At 38.1% G+C, this 17,480-nt stretch overlaps 2 protein-coding genes across 2 annotated transcripts in view; both read right to left on the bottom strand.

Moving 5' to 3' along the window:
- dst (dystonin) overlaps positions 1 to 17,480 on the bottom strand; it is a 104,710-nt gene that overhangs the window by 37,705 nt on the left and 49,525 nt on the right. Inside the window, exons 36-50 of the mRNA XM_035531626.1 lie at positions 12,696 to 12,842; positions 10,526 to 10,614; positions 10,281 to 10,389; positions 4,985 to 9,571; positions 4,642 to 4,788; positions 4,303 to 4,518; positions 4,036 to 4,185; positions 3,544 to 3,807; positions 3,165 to 3,311; positions 2,817 to 2,972; positions 2,497 to 2,730; positions 2,035 to 2,319; positions 1,401 to 1,830; positions 1,282 to 1,364; positions 373 to 549 (exon numbers count right to left, since the gene is read on the bottom strand). Of these exons, the coding sequence (XP_035387519.1) occupies positions 373 to 549; positions 1,282 to 1,364; positions 1,401 to 1,830; positions 2,035 to 2,319; positions 2,497 to 2,730; positions 2,817 to 2,972; positions 3,165 to 3,311; positions 3,544 to 3,807; positions 4,036 to 4,185; positions 4,303 to 4,518; positions 4,642 to 4,788; positions 4,985 to 9,571; positions 10,281 to 10,389; positions 10,526 to 10,614; positions 12,696 to 12,842 (7,221 nt within the window). The remainder of the gene's footprint in view (positions 1 to 372; positions 550 to 1,281; positions 1,365 to 1,400; positions 1,831 to 2,034; positions 2,320 to 2,496; positions 2,731 to 2,816; positions 2,973 to 3,164; positions 3,312 to 3,543; positions 3,808 to 4,035; positions 4,186 to 4,302; positions 4,519 to 4,641; positions 4,789 to 4,984; positions 9,572 to 10,280; positions 10,390 to 10,525; positions 10,615 to 12,695; positions 12,843 to 17,480) is intronic.
- Positions 12,864 to 17,084, bottom strand: LOC113585686 (desmoplakin-like). Its single transcript, XM_027023347.2, has 2 exons — positions 15,645 to 17,084; positions 12,864 to 15,389 (listed from the first exon to the last, which is right to left on the bottom strand). The coding sequence occupies exons 1-2, from the start codon at positions 17,064 to 17,066 to the stop codon at positions 13,356 to 13,358; spliced, it is 3,456 nt and encodes a 1,151-aa protein (XP_026879148.2). The 5' UTR covers positions 17,067 to 17,084; the 3' UTR covers positions 12,864 to 13,355.

The raw sequence follows: 17,480 nt of genomic DNA, 5'->3' as shown, positions 1-17,480 counted from the left end.
TGTGAACAAGATGAAGAAGGAGAGCAAGTAATTTATTTAATGATACTCAGCATTAACCTACACTGGCAACCAACGCCAGTGACCAAATGCAGGCAAAACTATGCTAAGCTATTTGTATCTGTCATACCACTCTGCATTCTAAGAGACATATAAAAAGCTCTGTTGTTTTAAACTGAGTGGAAACACTGTATATGGAGCGGCCTGGTTGACAAAATAATAACTTCCCAGCGCTGTTGGAACTTAGCAACATGAAAAATTCTGAGAGGGAGTGTGAGAACAGCTTTTCCACTCGCTGCCACCTGTGTTAGATGAAAATGTTTTGACTGTAATAATGTAGCTGTGAATGATGATGGAAGTGTGTTTGTCTCATGCCTTGGTCTCTTCAAGTTGTCTCTGGAGTGTCTGGGGTTCTGCCATGATAGGCTCAGATTGTTGTCTTATGGCTTCCTCTTCAGAATTATTGAGCCATGTCAAGAGGCCCCGAGTAGTATCGTCATACTTCTTGTACTTCTCAACTACAGTTTTGAGATTGTTTCCAAGCAGGTTGCACTGAAAGAAATAATAAGGACAGTTTTTAAAATGACCTCTTCTATACCTCTTCTAGGGCAGCAGAGGACAGGTTAAATGGTAACATTCGTCTGTGCTATTTATATCTCTCAGACCCAGCCCCCTCCTTGCACATCACCAGAGGTCTGAACTCCAGATCCCTGTGCTACCCTCACCAATTCCTACTCCTGCCCAAAAGACATCAAATGCCTTAACACCATGTAGAAGGGTGAGTAAATATTAAAAGTAAAGGTAAAATAATTTAAGATAAATGCACTAACTTAAAAGTAATAAAGTGGTTATCATCACCAACATTTGACATTACACAAAGGAGAAAAAAAGATATTTAAAAAGTTCATCAAAAGTTCAGTCTGGGACTTAAGTGTTTGGTCATGCTGTCATATGTAATGCGTCATTTATTTCAACATAAATGTCGCCATCTATTGGTTACAACTGTGATGTACCAGCCAAAAATGTACTGGTCATTTATGTAAGACAGTGTTTCCCAGAACCCTCAATGCACTAGACTAACACACCTGATCCTATTATCATGTTCTTTATGTTTGAAGTCAGCGATATGATGAAATAAGCTAAACTGTGACACTGTGAACTACTGTAAGGACAAAAACACACATATCAAGAGATGGAGTTCAAAGAAAGGAAAATGTGTTTGAACCGATCCAAAGAAAGATAATTTAAACATGAACTGCACATGTACTTTTTGCCAGCAGTTACCTGCATGTGCAGGTCTTTGTAACGAGCAGCAGTCGAGTCCAACTTCTCCTTCACTGCAGCACACATTCCAAGGTGTCTACCTCAGGTAGTGCCTCTTTCTCTCTAGCCTCCCTATGGGCTGCAGGCCTCAGCCACATCCAACACCTTCTGGCCTGAGATGGTAATGAAGCGCAAGTCGCCCTTGTGGGAGATCACAATCCTCATAAAAGCTCTTCTGTTTCTGGAGCTTATCTTGCAGTACATCCAAGTGCCCTGCTGGAGACCCAGCTCCTCCAACTTCTCCAGAGCTTGCTGGAGCCAGACATCGAACTCATTGTAGTCACCCTGGAATTTGTGCAGCTCCTCCTGTATGCTCTGAACCTGCTTCACCTGCTGCTCAGCCTGGGCAAGTGAGGCCTCGTAGCGCCCCCTCAGCTCCTGGATGTCTCTCTGGAGCTTCTCTTTCTCTGAAGGAGATAGTACCTCTGCCTGCTTATCCAGAAGAGCTTGGGCTGACTGGGTGGCAATAATCAGGTCCTGCTGCTGGGAAAGGATTTCCTGGTGGTGAGCCTGCAGAGTAAACAGTTCATCAGGTTTTACATATTTTACCAAGTTTACCAGATTACCAAATCTTACTGAAACATAATAATGTTGCCTTCAAGATAAAATTAATTTAACAGACTTTTGTAAAAAGGAACATTTCTAGTTACATTCTGATGTAGTTCTTCCATACTGTAAACCATGTTTCTGTTGAACTGTAGATCATCTACTTGCCTTAACCCTGTCATACTGCTGGTCAAGATCCAGTCCTTTGCTGTCTTTACTTTCACCAGTAAACTCTGGGCTATTGTCTGTGGTGTCCATTGCATTCCCATTAGGATCTTCTTCCTGTCCAATTATTATTTTTTCTGGGGTGTCTGCTTGTATGTTTCTATTCTGTTTGGTCAACTGGTCCTTTTGCATTTCTCCCATCTCTCTCTCTTTCCCAATGTTGGATATCCAGTCTAAGAGAACCTCAATCTTGTTTTTGCTCTCTTCAAGCTGCTCCACTGCTGCAACCTATGACAATAAGAGGAATTCCACTCAAACAAGGACATACCCAACATTTTCATAATACAAAAAACATATTGTCAGAGAATGAGAAACATTTCTTTTGATTGTCAATTTACTTATTATACTTGTATCTCTATGTGAAAGGTTAGCAAAATGAAAATGTTTAAAATAAAGCATTCAGACCTTTTCAGTCTCCTGTCTGATAGCAGTAGTGACAACTTTTTCCAGATCCTTCCTTGTTTCTTCAGCTCTCTCGTTAAGCATATTAGCCTTGCTTTTAGCCTCTTCCAACTTGAGCTCAATAGCAACAATCTGTTCTGGTGTAAGTTTGCACAGATTCTCCTCCAGGAACTTCTTAGTGCCACTGATGACTTCATTCAAGGCACTTACATTAGCCTGGATATCCTTCTGCAAAGCCTGGTGGGTTAGTGGAGATAGATCATGTTTTACTTTACAGAAGTGCTTCTAAGTAAACCATAATAATGATGGCCAAAACTATGTACCTGGTGCTCTTGTTGGTACTGTTGGAGGTCTCCTAGACTCTTCCCCGCACTGCTGGCTTGCTGCTGGTGACCAATGAGATGATTCTCAGTCTGCGTTAGGTCATCACAGAGCTCCTGCAGCTTGGCTACAAACTCCTTCTGCTTGTCCATAGCCGACTAGCACAAAAGAGACACAATTTTAAAAGAAAATACTTTCCACTTAAAATACTTTCTGAATATACTTTAACATTGCAGATCACACATGGACATTACAACTGAGTATGCTGTAAACATGCTAGCCAGTCAGAGGACGAGGGTTTTTCAGTGACAGACAAAAGAAAAGGTTTTCTTGGCTGTGTTAGTGCTGACTTGTTGGAAAGCATTCCAAAGTAGATGCACAGTGCAAAGTTTGGTCTTCTGGAGTAAGAGCTCAATGGTTTCTTGGAGCCTGGAAAATGCGAACATGATCAAAAAGTAGGTTTTTAGGCTGTGATTAAGCAACGGGTTTTTGTGGTGTTAAGGAAAACATGCAGGAATGTGACAGCTGGTCATTTCTAACCAACAATATACCGTGGAAAACTGATTCTATAAACTTCAGTTGATATATATTACAAAATATTACATATTACAAAATGTTTTCTATTAAATACCAAACAAATAAAATGAAAATAAAAAGTTAAATACACCTATAAAACAGGTCAGAAATCAATACATGTCCACAACCCTGCAAAATAACAGTGTATTTTCATTCAATCTCACTGAGATGCATCATCCAGACCTGCTGCCGACTCTCATCTTCACGGATGTCCAAGTGGAGGTCCAATATGTGCCTCTGAGTAAACACTCGCTCCATCAGTTCCTTAAACTTCCTCTGAGTGGCACTGAGAGACTTCAGTAGTTGCCTGTTCTGGGCTGGACTCAGAAACTGTGTGTTCTCAGATATGAAGTACTGGATGTCAAAAGCTATACCCTCCAGATGCTGTCTAGTTCCAGATAAGTTCTTCTCTAGGTCCTGATAAATTTGAAGAAACAGTCACACCTACATTTTTATGGGTTAAATTTCAGTATGCTTTGGATTGAATTTTAAGATTAGATATCAAACTGTATTGTGTAATAAACCACAATTATATAATCAATTTTTCAAGTCATTTCATAGCTAGTTATATTGATATTGCCAAAATAAACAATAATTACACACTTTGTTTATGATAAAATTAAATTGATGGTTTAAATGTGGTACCTTATTTTGCTGAATCCTGTATTTAACTGTCTCCAGGTCATCAGTGTTCATGATGTCAAGTTTACATACCATCCCATAATTATCTTCAATGTAAGATGACATCTTATCAAGGGAGCTGAGGAAATCTTGATATGTGTACTCCAAATTGCTCTGAAACACATGTAAATATGCATAAATTATAACCTCAATAAAAATCTCAGTCATATTAACAATTTCTTCTAATCCCAAATTTAAAAAGTAACACAATCTAGTTTCTAAGGCACTAACCTTTACAGTGTCAATGGCCAGAAGAATTGCATTACTTCTCTCAGATGATAACTGGCAAACATTTGCGAAAGTGTTTTGCAAATCTACAAAGACTGCATCCAAATCTTGTTGGATTTGCATGGGGATTAGTTCATTATCAGATTTGAGAAGCTGCTCAGCTAGCTCCATATCTGAGGCTAACTTGCCAGGAAAAGCAGCAAGCTGTGCCTCCAATAACTAGAAAAAATGTGTATAATAAGTTAACACAAACAAAAAAATAAGAACCAATGCAGACAGAGAAACACTGATAAGAATATCCTACACATGATAAGAAATCCTAAGTTGAAGTGATGTACAAACCTGAGAATCTTCTAGCTGACATTGTAAACTCTCAGTGCCATTAGTCAAAGTATGTTGGGTCAGCAGGGTGTTCCTGATATCCTCAAGAGTATCATAATGGTCCTGGAGTTTGCCAACACATTCCAAGTAAAGCTGGGTGGAATATATCTAGAACATATGTTAATAAGGAAACATGCTTATCCTATCTTAATTTCTCAAAACATATATTAATGTACAATTACTACAACTATTACAGTCAAATTTAATTTCTCTTGCAGGGACAGTAAAGCTATTCTATTCTACTCTGTTTTATTCTATTCTAGTCATTCATCAAAATCTACTTTAAGTAAAAAATATGACTCACTTTAGGTCTGACTTCAATCTCCTTCACATCCTCTGTGATTAAGACATTTGTCTCAGGTGGCTGTTGATCAGACAAAGCTACTTGAAAGACATCTTCACCTTCTTTACCAGCAACAATTTGTCCCTGATTTTCGATGATTTCCATACGTAGGTCTTCATCTCCCTCAGCAGTACGTTTCACCAGCGTACTTATGCTCCCACACATTTCTTTTAGAATTTCTGGATCTTTACCCACAGATTTCCCCTTTATCACCTCCAGAATCTGTGAATGCATGAATGCTGGAGGTTTAAGACCATAGCCTCTTCCATTGAATAGGCACTGTTCTTGTTTTTCACTCAGCTCTCTCACCCTTGGGTTAATTTCCTCAGGTGTGTTGCCTCCCTGGCTTAGATCTGGATCTCTGCTTTCTACAAGATCTTGTGGTACATTACTGGTATTTAAGGCACCTTGAGTGGCAACAGATAGTGACATGTGCTGCATGGTCTTTGCAATTTTGTCAATGGTTGGACTTTGTTTTTTCCTAATCTCACTGATATCAGTCCCATCTGTCTCAGTCTTGACCAGCTCATTTAAAGAAGTCCTTAAATGACTGTTTAAGGCTGAAAATGTTATTTCCTTTTGTGTTCTTGAAGGCATAATACATAAATCATCTCCACTGTGTGGGTGTTCAGCATTTTCTGTGTCTTGGGATACAATAAAATCCAGGAGGGCTTTATCTGATGAATTTGGAAACACAGACTGTAAATTAGCAGATTTTGATGCTTGCTCTTCCACTTGGTAAAAAGGGGTAATGATTGATGCTTCTATGATTTTATCTGAGTGTCTCTGTGAGGTTGTCATATTATATATGTTATTGCCATTGGAAGAATAAGATTTTTTAATTCTGGAGTCAGTACCTCTCTCAGATATCTCTGTGGTTTGGGTGTCAAAGTGGTTAGGTAACCCAGCTTGCTTCCCATTATGGGAATCTCCACTTAATTTAGAATCACTAAGTGTCACATCTGGCAGAAACTTCAAAGATGATATTGTTTTTGTAGCATCTTGGGAGCAAGTCTGTGACATACCCACAGATACAGAGGTATTGACATCGGCAGCAATACCACAATCATGCCATGTGTTACTGTCAACACTTGCACCAATGTAACAGGATTTGGACTCTGCGTTAGAGGTTTCTGGGTTCTCAACTATTTCTAGCTTGCAGTCATATGCAGGATCTTCTATATTCATACTGCTTTCTTCAACTTTACACTGATCAGATTCTTCTTTGTTCGAATTTGTTTGACCATACTTGAAAAGGTTTGATGACTGGGACAATACATTCACTTCCTGATGTTTATTTCCACTTGAAAAAGCACCCAGAATAATTTTCTCTTCAGTTCTTTGCTCTGATGATTCAGAAAATAAAGCACGTGAAGATAATGATGGCTGAAGATCCATTAGTGTTTTGATATCTTCATGGCCTGTTGTATTTAATGTATTTAAGCCATCAAAACATCCTTCTTTTACAGATGTACTTCTTGTTTGCTGTGACTCATACAATACATAGTGCTGCTGACCCATGTTTGTTGAAATCTCTGACTTCCTTTCATAAGAATAAATGTCACTTTGTGAAGAACAAGATATGCCAGAATCACTCTGAACAGGGGTTTCCATCCTGTTTGATGCCTCCCCACCATATACAACATCTCTAACACTAACTAAAGGAACTCTACATGATGCACCTGTGGCAACATTCAAAGAAAATGCATTATTCTCATTTTCTTTATGCATCACTTTCCCAAATGTTGTGGAATTTCTATGTGTTTCATATTTGGTATCCAAAGAATTTTCAAGATCCAGATTCTGGAAATCCTGTGAACCATGAGTATGGACAATTTGGTCAATGCTATTCTCTGTCACTGAGTCAATACTAATAGATGCGATTGTCTTTGAAGGGATATCACTAACTGTCTTTAAAGAGAATGAAGAGTGTAGACTACTGGCTGGTTGTTTTGTGTTTTCTGATAAAGAAGTGGCTTCCGCTATTGTTTTTAGTGCAGTTTCAGTATTTTGCCATTTTTTCCCAAGCTTCTCATCAGCGATGTCAACCATGAGAATGTCTATATCTTTATCATGCTCTTTTTGTAACAGATTCTCAACTTCCATCTCTTTCTCATCTTTCAGCATGTGCAAAAGCTGGGTATCAGAGACACTGCAGACATGCTTTCCTTCTGGATCAATGATTGCCTTCTGGACTAGCTCAGAATCAAGGACACTGCAGCCAATGACATCAGTAATTAGACCCAGCTCCCAAGCCTTACTAATGCTGATATTTTTTTCTGAATCATAGAAATCACCCACCATGTTCTGCTGCACCCTTATCTGTAAGGCTTCCTCAGATGATATGGAGTTTTGCGACATGGCTTGTACTGACATACTGACTGACTTGTTTCCTTCTACCCCTTGCTGTTGACGCTTAAGTGTGAGCACGTCTAATGCAATCTCTTCATCAATAAGGCCCTTTTTAACATCATCTTTAAGATCATATCGTTTTGCAGATGTGACATCTAAAATTCTTCCCTCTCCTAATTGGGTTTTCAGAAGATGGATGGTATCGGTTCTTTCCTTGGGGTTTTTCCACAAAACTTTAGAATGTGGATATTCAGATGGCATCTCAATGCTTTCAGGTTTTTCACTGAACATTACACACCAGTTGGTGTGGTATTTGTCTTCAGTCTGGTCTGCTTTCCCTGTGTGATCCACATGATCCTGGTGCAGGCTTGTTTCAGTAGCAGATTCAGAACAAAATGGTTCTAAAATCTGCTTTGCTAAAGAAGGCTGAGCCAGTGCATTAACAACATAATTTGCGTGGTACTTAGAGGATTTAAACATACTTTCCTCTAGAGTATTTTTATTTGATCCAGTCTCGATGACTGAAGCCTTATCATCTATGGAAGTGTAAAATATTTCACTTGACTCTATTTCATTTGAGGTAACATTGCCAGATTCAGTTGTTGAAGATATTATACAATGTTTATGCACATCAGCACACTCTGTAGAGACCTGTGGATCACTCTCTTCTTGTTTTTCCATATCACCAGTGTGTGAAATAAGACACTCATGTACATCTTCAAGAATATTCTTGTCCAGAAAATAATCATGAATTTTAACATTTGAAGGGCCATTAAGATCTTGTACTCCTGGCATTTCCAGCAGAACTTTAGCCATTTTATTTAATTTCCTGTCAAAAATTAAAAGCCTCTGGCCTGACTTTGGGTCCATATAACTATTCTTCATTAGATAGGAGATGAATAATTGCTTTGCTTCAAAGGTATTTATGCTGTTTTCATCAACTTCCATTTTTTCACTGAATCTATGAGAGCCTTCAGTTTGAAGCTTACATATAACTAACCAGTTAGAAAATCTATCATTGACTTCATCAGGGAACATGTCTGGTATCTCTATCGTTTTCAGCAACTCCTTTGTGCAAGTATCTATCAAACCATCTTGTGCAGCAGAGTCAATATCAACTACCTTTGAGTTTTCTGGTATGTAAAAGCCTGCTATGTTATGCCGGTTGCATAGCAGTTCAGAAGCTATTTTATCAGTAATAATTTCATGCTGCAGAGATGTTGAGATGGTGAGGATTTCTCCTGAATGAGGCCAAAGGAGGCCCATAAAAACCTTCTGTCTCTCTAGAACTAACAGAGCACTTTGGGAGCTCATCAAATTACACTGGACAGCTTCATCAACTGTTAGCCTATCGCCTTTGTGAGGGTTTACAATGCCTCCATTTTTGACTTGGTGGCTTAGAATTCCAATAGCTGTGTCCTGATCAATAAGGCCTTCAGATAGTGCTTCTTCAACTGTGAGTTTATGGTTTGTTTTAGGGTCAGCTATGCCTCCTGCAAACAGCTGTGCGCTTAGCAGCCGAAGCGCAGTTTCTCGATCAATTAGACCTTCATGCATGGCCCTCAGGATACTAACATCTCTCCCAGATGTTAAAGATATGGTTCCATCTTTACCAGACTTCACTGCTAACAGGCAGAGCCCTGTCTCTTCATGTACAATGCTTCTCTGCACAAGCTGGATAAGAGAGACCTTTTCAGCTGTGTTCGGGTCAATCAAATCCTTCCAGGTATTCTGCCTTTCCAGTACTTGTATATAGAGAGAGTGGGGGATCAGGCCAAATTGGAAGGCTTTTTCTAGGCTTAAGCTGTCTCCAGTGTACGTGAGTCTTAAACCACCAGTTGCTAGCTGGATCTCAATAACCTTTATGGCCACATGTTCAGAAATAACCCCATCTTTCAGTGCTGCTACCACTGGTAAGGGTTCAGATGTGTAACGTGGATCCTGAATGAGCTTGTTGGCTTTATTCAAGTTGTGCAGTTGTTTATACATGGGTTCTTCCACAAGGTTGTGCTTAAATGCATCATCCAGGTCCAGACACATGCGAAGTTCAGGTAAGATGAGATCAGATGTTATGAGCTGGGCCTCTAGGAGACTGAGCCCCGTGCTTTGGTCAATGAGACCATTCTGCACTGAGCGACACACAGACAGGACTGCTCCATTTCTCACATCTAGAATCCCCTCAATGACTTGGAACTCCTGCAATGCAAAAAAAAAAATCTGAATTAAATGTGCTTAATAAAAATGCACACTGAAAATGTCAGTACTAGAATTTGTTAATCTGACAGGTGCAGTTCCTTTTCACATGATATTAAACATGTACTCACCCATTAGACAAGTCTATGTACTGTTATAGTTCATTTGCAATAGTGCAAGTCAGAATTTGAACAGCAAGTAGAGTGGAAATAAAAGTTGTCATGCATCTGTGGGCAGAAAACTCACTATCTTGCAAAACAGCAAAGTTGGTTAGAGACAACACATTGAGCATTACTGTAACATGGTGAAAATGTGTGAAGAGTGAACCAGAGCTCCTAAGGTTTGCTGTGAAGTCAGAACAAGGCTGTGTGACATTATACACTCATGCTCTGCAATGTTTACAGCATACTTAGTTTACCATGTATCTCCAGTACAAGTTTTCCAGATCATGTGGAGAAGCCACCTTAAAGCTGCTTAAACATTTTTTTTTTTACTATCAGGGTGCATATAGGGATGAGATTAAAACGTTAGGGTTAATTCGACTTTGGAAACTTTCATACAACACCAGGCCAGATACGCTGAGTATTAAATAGGTTAGCCATGCAGTTGAGAAGAGAATATATGCATCTGTCACACAAGAACAGTGGCTGAGAGATGCCATATACAAGAAACTGTATATATGGCTTTTACTGTACAGGTCAAGCCATCTCACCTGTTCAGCAGGTGTCATCTGATCGCCACTCAGCTTAGAGAGTTCACTGTAAGCCTGATGGAGAGATTTTAGCTGTTCTTTTGTTTCATGCTTTTCCTCTTCAGTCATCCTGATAAGAACAAAAAGTTGCTTTATTTGGGATTTTACAGACCAAGAGCCATATCATGGACATTGCAGTTATAATTACAGCTACTGAAAAAAATAAATGATATAAAAAGTGTTTCTTTGCTCAAAAAAACCCATACTTGTCACTGTGCTTTGTTAGCATCAACTGAGTACTTCTTATTGCTTCTGCAATTTGTTCCTTCTTTGTCAGAACATCTTCCACTGGAATCTAAAGATATAAGTAACATCACCAAAAATTAGTTTGTATCACCTGTTAAATTTAATTAAAGTTCCCTCTGACATGTGACATTGTTACATAATAAGTAAAAGGAAACATCTTAATTCTCCAGAGATACATATATTTCCATTTTATACTGCTAAAACATGAATTGTTCTTTGATCTAAGTGCTAACATATTAGGGTCTGGGCTATTTTTCATGTTTAAACCAAGTAGTGTTTAATTTGAAAATATATTTTTAATTTCTTGTGATAGACTGCATTTTTACCATATATTTAATGACAGCAGGGCCAATGAGCATTCTGTGCCCTTGTTAGATTTAATATTCATCTCTTTTCAGTCCACATTCAGGCAAAATATTTCCTTTATTGTAATTCAACCATTTGGAAAGACGATACGCTACCTTATCTGACAAATCTACATTATCTGTTTAGAATATCTGTGGCCTCATTTGTCACCTATTCAAAACACCTCAAATTAGGACTGTATAAAGAGTCAGGCCATCCCATAGTTTGTAGAGAACATTCCATTCTCTCTGTTGGCTAGTCATACCTGCAAATAAACTATTTTTCTCCACTAATTCATGTATTATCAGTGATTACTACAAAGTTACCAAGGTAACTAACACAGAGAGAGTCTGTGGTCTAACAGCTTTTTTCTATGACGTTTGGAGGAAGGGGGCCCTATGACAGTAATAAGGAGGTAAGTATTCTATTCAGGAAGGCAACTGCAGTGGTTAGATCAAGGACATTAGAAGGACCCTAGAGATTTTCAATATTAGATCAGCTTTACTGGTGTCCACATTAGATTATGTACCCTAATTCCTTCAGCAACTGTTACACATTTGCATGAAACTCTCCTAGGACTTGGGTTCTGAACTCTAGTTCTGGTAACCCACTGTTCCACCGCAGTTTCAAGTTTTCCTTATTCTCAATACACCTGAGCTGGTTCATTAGCTGACTATCAAGCCCTTAATTTGTTGGATAACATCTACTTGTCCAGGGAAAACACTTTAAAGTGTGCAACCAGTGTAGAGAATCTCTTTGGCACAAAAAACAGCATTTGGTGAAATACATCTTAACAAGTTAACTGTTTTGCATTAGTATTTAATAGTATATAAGTTATGTGTTAAAATAAATGAAAATTAGCTGCCCCTTCTACAAGGGGCATAGTGCATTCCTGCCCTGTGTATCTTTGTGGCTCCCAGTGTCCTTGAATTTGATTAAATGGTTTAGAAGATGGATAAATGTTCCTTTTTCATATTTCCTTTGGGTCAAGTGCAGAGGTAGACAATTCTGGTTTTAAAAGTAGTAAAAGTCCTGCAGCAATTTAGCATCAAATATGTAATTAGACTAATTAATTGTATCTGCTGGCTTGATTTGAAATTGTATCTGCTGGCTTGATCCCAGACATTAGAACAAAGTTCAGAGGAGGACTTTTCCACTTTTGCACATGCTGAACTTATCTCTGGACAAGTGTGGAGGTGGTTACTCAAGGTGGAAGACAGAATGATGTAATAAAATGAAAATTCTTTGCACAGACTTTCTAGATAGAAGCTGTAAGCTCATTTGTTCTTTTAGCTATGTCCACCAGATGTTATTTCTTTATATCTAAATATCACCTATTTCCAGTAACTATAGTTAAGTTAGTTTACATGTAAGGGGCCCTCAAATCACCTCTGCACAGTAAACATTAAGGAGACCAAAATATTGTATCTACAGTTTAATGTCATGTATGCTTGATTTGTGTGATTGTGAAACTTTTGATGGAATTGTACATTTTGGGATAGTAATGGGCAATATGTAAAACTGCATTAGAAAAGTAGAACATACAAAATAGAAAATACTTTGAGAACATGAAAATTAAAAGCAATGCATAAAATATACACAAAATTCAACTCTTTATTTAAAATATTGTATGTACATCTTTTTAAGGTATTGCAAACAATTTGAACCATATTCCAAGACCATTTGTTTGAAGCTAATTCCAAAAGACTGTCTCTCAAGTACCTGAAAATTGTTGAAAATGTAATTAGTAGAATAAAAAATCATGGGCAAAATAGAATCATTTACCTGAGGCTTATTAGAGCTCTCTGTGGTGGATTTATCATCACTTAGAGCTTTTCCATCTTTGTTCAGATTTGTTTTCACACTGGCCATCCAATTCAATAACTTGTTAACTTTATCACAATGTTCTTTCTTCTCTTCTTCAACAGACTTCTATATTTCATGAAAGAACAGCATGAATTACACAAACATAAAAAAGTAAATCAACTGACATTACATCTAGATTTCTAATAGTATCACTGAGTATATATACTTCCATGCCATTTTGTTTCAGAAATGTAACATTAGTTTTGTGAATTTTAAGTGAGTTTGTGTACTGTAGTTGATTACTGTAAAACTGCCTTCAACCAATCTGAGAAAACATGTAGATAATTATAGATTAACATATTCATACACATGTATACACAAATTAATATAAAGTTTAACCAATGAGTCATAGATATATATATATTCATATATTCATGATGCATATTTTACCAACAAATGCTCCTGTTGCATTATTTGTACCTAAAGGAATAGATCCAAATATGCTAAAAATAAATGGAAGCTAGTAGCCACCAATCTGCATAATATCACTTGCATTACACTAATTTATGGATGTGCTTTTTCCTTTACAATTAGCAACATTAATATCCGTATGAATCTATTTATTTAACTTTGTGTACATCAGAAATGCCGATAGGTCCAAATGTATTGAAAAGATGATGTAGCCCCAGCACTACGAGGCTTTGCCTCTAGCAGAAGGAGCCCAGTATGACTATCAAATACACCTTTCTCCAGAGCTTCTTTGAAGGAAATTTTTCGTTTTGTCTTCGGGCAGGTAATACTTTTAGCATGCAAATGGTCATCTTTCAACTGTGCAGCTGTTATTTTGTCAATAAGGCAGTTCTGGATTGCCTCCTCAACTGACACCCTATCATGGGTCTCTGGGTCTATCAGACCTCCAGTTGCAAGCTGATACTCAAGACACCGGTGTCCAACATCTTTTGACAATAGGTTCTCATGCATTGCCTGAGTCACTGTCAAGGTCTTTCCAGTCTTGGGGTGAATTATTCCATAGTAAGCTTGCTCATATTGCTGCATTTGTCGAGCAAAATTTTCATCCAGGAGTCCTTGGCGCAGTGCTTCTGCAATTTGAACTCTGACTCCAGTTGCTGGGTCACAGATACCTCCGGTGCAAGCTTGGGCTTCCAAGAGCTTAAATGCAGTGAGTCTGTCCACAAGGTTTTGCTGTAGTCCTTTGAGAATAGAAAGCCTTTTTTTCAAGGCTACATCCCAGAGCCCTGAAATGGGGCTCCTTGTATCTTTGATCACAACTTTCCGTGAAATTAGAAGGTCAGCAAGTTCAAAGATGCTCAGCTGACCACTGCGATAACTGTCTAGCTCACTTGTTTGAAGTATCTTTAGACTCAGAGCAGTTTCAATGCAAAACTCCCGACCACTCTTTTGGTCTGTCAAAATATGCAAAGGATTTCCATCAGAGTCCATGGAAGTTATCTCTTGCCATTCACTCTCCTGTTGTGAGAGGAACAGGTAGGTTCTCCTGTCTATGAGGTTAGCTTTGTATGCCTCATATGTTGACATTTCTGCTCCAGTAGCACTGTTAATGACCGACACTCTGTGGGTGCTGGCTGGAGAGAAACTGGAAATATGGTGCTCCCCAAAGGGGAGCAAATACACTCCACCAGTTATGTCATAAACACATTTTTTCAGAAGTTCAATATAATATGCTCTCTGTCCTGTTTCTGGGTTGTGGAAGCTCTTTGGGTTACTGACAGGATCAAAGAGAGTATGGAGCATGGCTTGATTTATGAGTCCCTGTTCGATGGCACACTCCAACGGAACCCGCATACCAATTAATGGGTGAATCAATCCTCCAGTAGCAATTTGTGCTTCAATTATCCCCTTCCCTCTATGTCTGTCTACAATTCTTTCTTCCATAGCTTGAAATACAGAAAGTATTTTTCCACCATGAGGGTAACCACTGACTGCTTTGTCAGCATCTGTTATTTTGTCCCTCAAACTTCCACTGATGATGCCTTTATCAAGAGCATCTAAAGAAGTGTAGCTTTCACCAGTTGTTGGATCAATGATGGCTCCTGTGGCAGCCTGTGCCTCCAAGAACTCCACGGCATAGGTCTTTGCCATAAGACCTGCCTCTGCAGCTTCCATAAAAGATAACTTTTTCTTCCTGGATTCCAAGTAAATTCCAGCAATTGATGCAGGTTTTCCAGTGAACTGGCCCAGCAATGCCTCTAGCTCCTCCATGGTTATCAAGCCTTTTTCCAACTTAAGGGCAAGTTCGTGAGTTATTATTTTGGTTTTGATCAATTTTTTAATACTGATCCGTCCCCTTAAACCTTGAAATTTTGGGGTACTCGATTCAGTCTGATCTATCTTGGACAAATCAGTAGAATCATCACAGGAAGACTCAGAGGTGATGATATCAAATGTTACAGAGTGAATTTTCCCAGACTTGCCTTTATCTGATCGTGAGCTTTTCCTGACTATGGATGTGTGTTCAGAACTATGGTTGCTACTGGATATCAGTGGCTTTGATTGGTTTTCTGGTGTGGTTAAATTTAGGACTGTGTTTTCTGTTATCCTCCGTTCCTCAACTCTACTATTTACTCTTTCCATTTTGTACTGTTTCACTTTTTTCAGCTCCTCCAGTGCTTTATCCTTCTCCAGAGTGGCTATCTGTAAGCAGGAAAGTGATTGATATGATAAACATGGAAAAATGTGATAGTCAAGTGTCAATGTTTAATTAAAATGTTTAACACATTATTTTATAGTATATGAAATACTTATAAAATATCCATAAATAAAATATCTTTAAAATATAGTAAGTAAAATCATTGTGATAAGTAATTTTAATCAGTTTATATTATTCTTGCAAGAAATTGCTAAAATCTATAAGAATTACAAATGTCTAAAGTACTTGAGGGTTTGTACCTCAGAAGTGAGTTTTATTTTGTTAAGTTCCTCCTCCAGTTTTTGCTTTGCCTCTTCATATGAAGACACTATTTTTTGTGTCAATATCAACTCAGTCTTTAGCTTTGCAAGCTCACTGTCTTTTGCACACTGGTGACTGGTTTGGCTTAGAGACTCTGCTTCTTTCAGACATTTGTTTCCAGAATTGATAGTTACCTCAAGCTTTAAATTCTTCTCCTGTAAAGACTTCACTTCTTTGATATATGAAGCAACCTGCTCTTTAACAGATTTTGCTTCATTTTCAGCTATTTCCAATTTCTGTTCTCTCTGTTTCAACATCTGTTTCAATCTGGTTGTTTCTTTTGAGTTCTCTTTACTGACATTGTCTATCTGAGAAATGCTGGATTTCATCTTGATTTTCTCTGATTCCAGTTCTGTAATTTTAGACTTTGCTTTGAGCAATTCAAGTTCCACAGCTCCTTTCTGTTTTTCAGTTCGTTCCAGTTGAGCATGTAAGCTATCAAGCTGTTGTTGAATCTCCTGTTTTGTTTTTGTCACAATGATATGCATTGCTTTCAGCTGCTCAATCTCTTGCAAGAGATGTTTGTTGTCTCGCTCAATTGTTTCAGTACTATGTGAGCACTCCTTTGATTTTCTCTCATAATCCAGTTTCATACGGGAGTCCTGCAATGCTAGTTTTTGCTCCATCTCAGAATGCACTAAATGTAACTGGGTCTCATAGCCTTTCTTCTGTAGTTCAAGTTTCCCTTTTAGGTCCTCAAGCATCCTTTTGCAATTTTCTAAATGTTCTTCTAACATCTGTGATTTCAGTTTAGCAGCTGCTGTTTCATTCTGCTTCTGCATTAGATCTCCTTGGGTTTGCTCCAACTTTTTTTTCAGCTGTGAAATTTCAGTTGCCAATGTTGTATTTTTTTCTTCTGCAGCACTCTTTCCTTTAAGAAGGTTAGAACATTCTTGCTTTAGGTTTGCTGTATATTTATCAGAATTTGAGCTAAGTTCTTTCATGGTCAACCTATTTTTCTGTAGTTCTGCTTCCATCTCTTTGATTTTTGACTGATTAATTTTTCCTTCTTGACTCAGTCTCAATAGCTCATCTTTTGTCTTTTTAAGAGTGAAATTAAGTTCATCATATTCAGTCTTTAAAGTTTGCAGCTTTTGGTCCGCAGCTTGCTTTTCTTTCTGAAGACTAGCGATATCTTGTTTAAGGCTCACTGCAGCCTTTTCAGAGCTTCCAGTCATTCTATTTATGGTCTGTTGGTATCTTAAAATCTCATTTTCAAGCTCTCTCAACTTTGCCATATTCTTTTTACCTTCTGATGATTCTTTTTGTGCTTCACCTGTGGCCTTTTGTAATGCCATGTTCAAGTTGTTCATTTCCACTTTATGCTCCTGAACTTTTTGGTTAGCAAGATTCTTTTCCATTGATATCGAAGTCAACTCTGCTCTCAGATTTTTTATTTCTTTTTCATAGTTGGTAACATTTGTTACAAGGGTTTTGATTTTCTGCTGTAGCTCTGATGCTTTTTTCACTTCTTCATTGTAGTTTCGTAGTTTAATTTGAAGCTCATGGGAGATTTGGGTTTTCTTAAGGAGTTCCTCTTCAATTATTTTCTGCTGAGATTTCGTGCTCTCAACCTGTGATTTGAATATGTTGATTTGCTGATCCTTGCTGTCAGTTTCCACATTACGTTTATCAAGCTCGGTTTTCAAATTCTTTATGGAGTGTTCATTATCCATGTTGAGCCTCCTGAGATCATCTACTTTCTTTGTAAGTTGTGTCAATTGTAAGTCACTTTTCTGGAGCTCTGATTCAAGGTTTTTGATCTTTAACTGCAG

The sequence above is a fragment of the Electrophorus electricus genome, chromosome 11 (assembly GCF_013358815.1).
Source record: "Electrophorus electricus isolate fEleEle1 chromosome 11, fEleEle1.pri, whole genome shotgun sequence".
Lineage (NCBI taxonomy): Eukaryota > Metazoa > Chordata > Actinopteri > Gymnotiformes > Gymnotidae > Electrophorus > Electrophorus electricus.
Note: the sequence above shows the minus strand (reverse complement) of the source record. Positions and strands in the feature narration are given on the sequence as shown.

Coding starts and splice junctions, on each gene's coding strand:
- LOC113585686 (XM_027023347.2), bottom strand. CDS start 17,066: ATGGAAAAGAATCTTGCTAACCAAAAAGTTCAGGAGCATAAAGTGGAA. Junction 15,390..15,644: donor AAATAAAACTCACTTCTGAG/GTACAAACCCTC, acceptor TCCTGCTTACAG/ATAGCCACTCTGGAGAAGGA.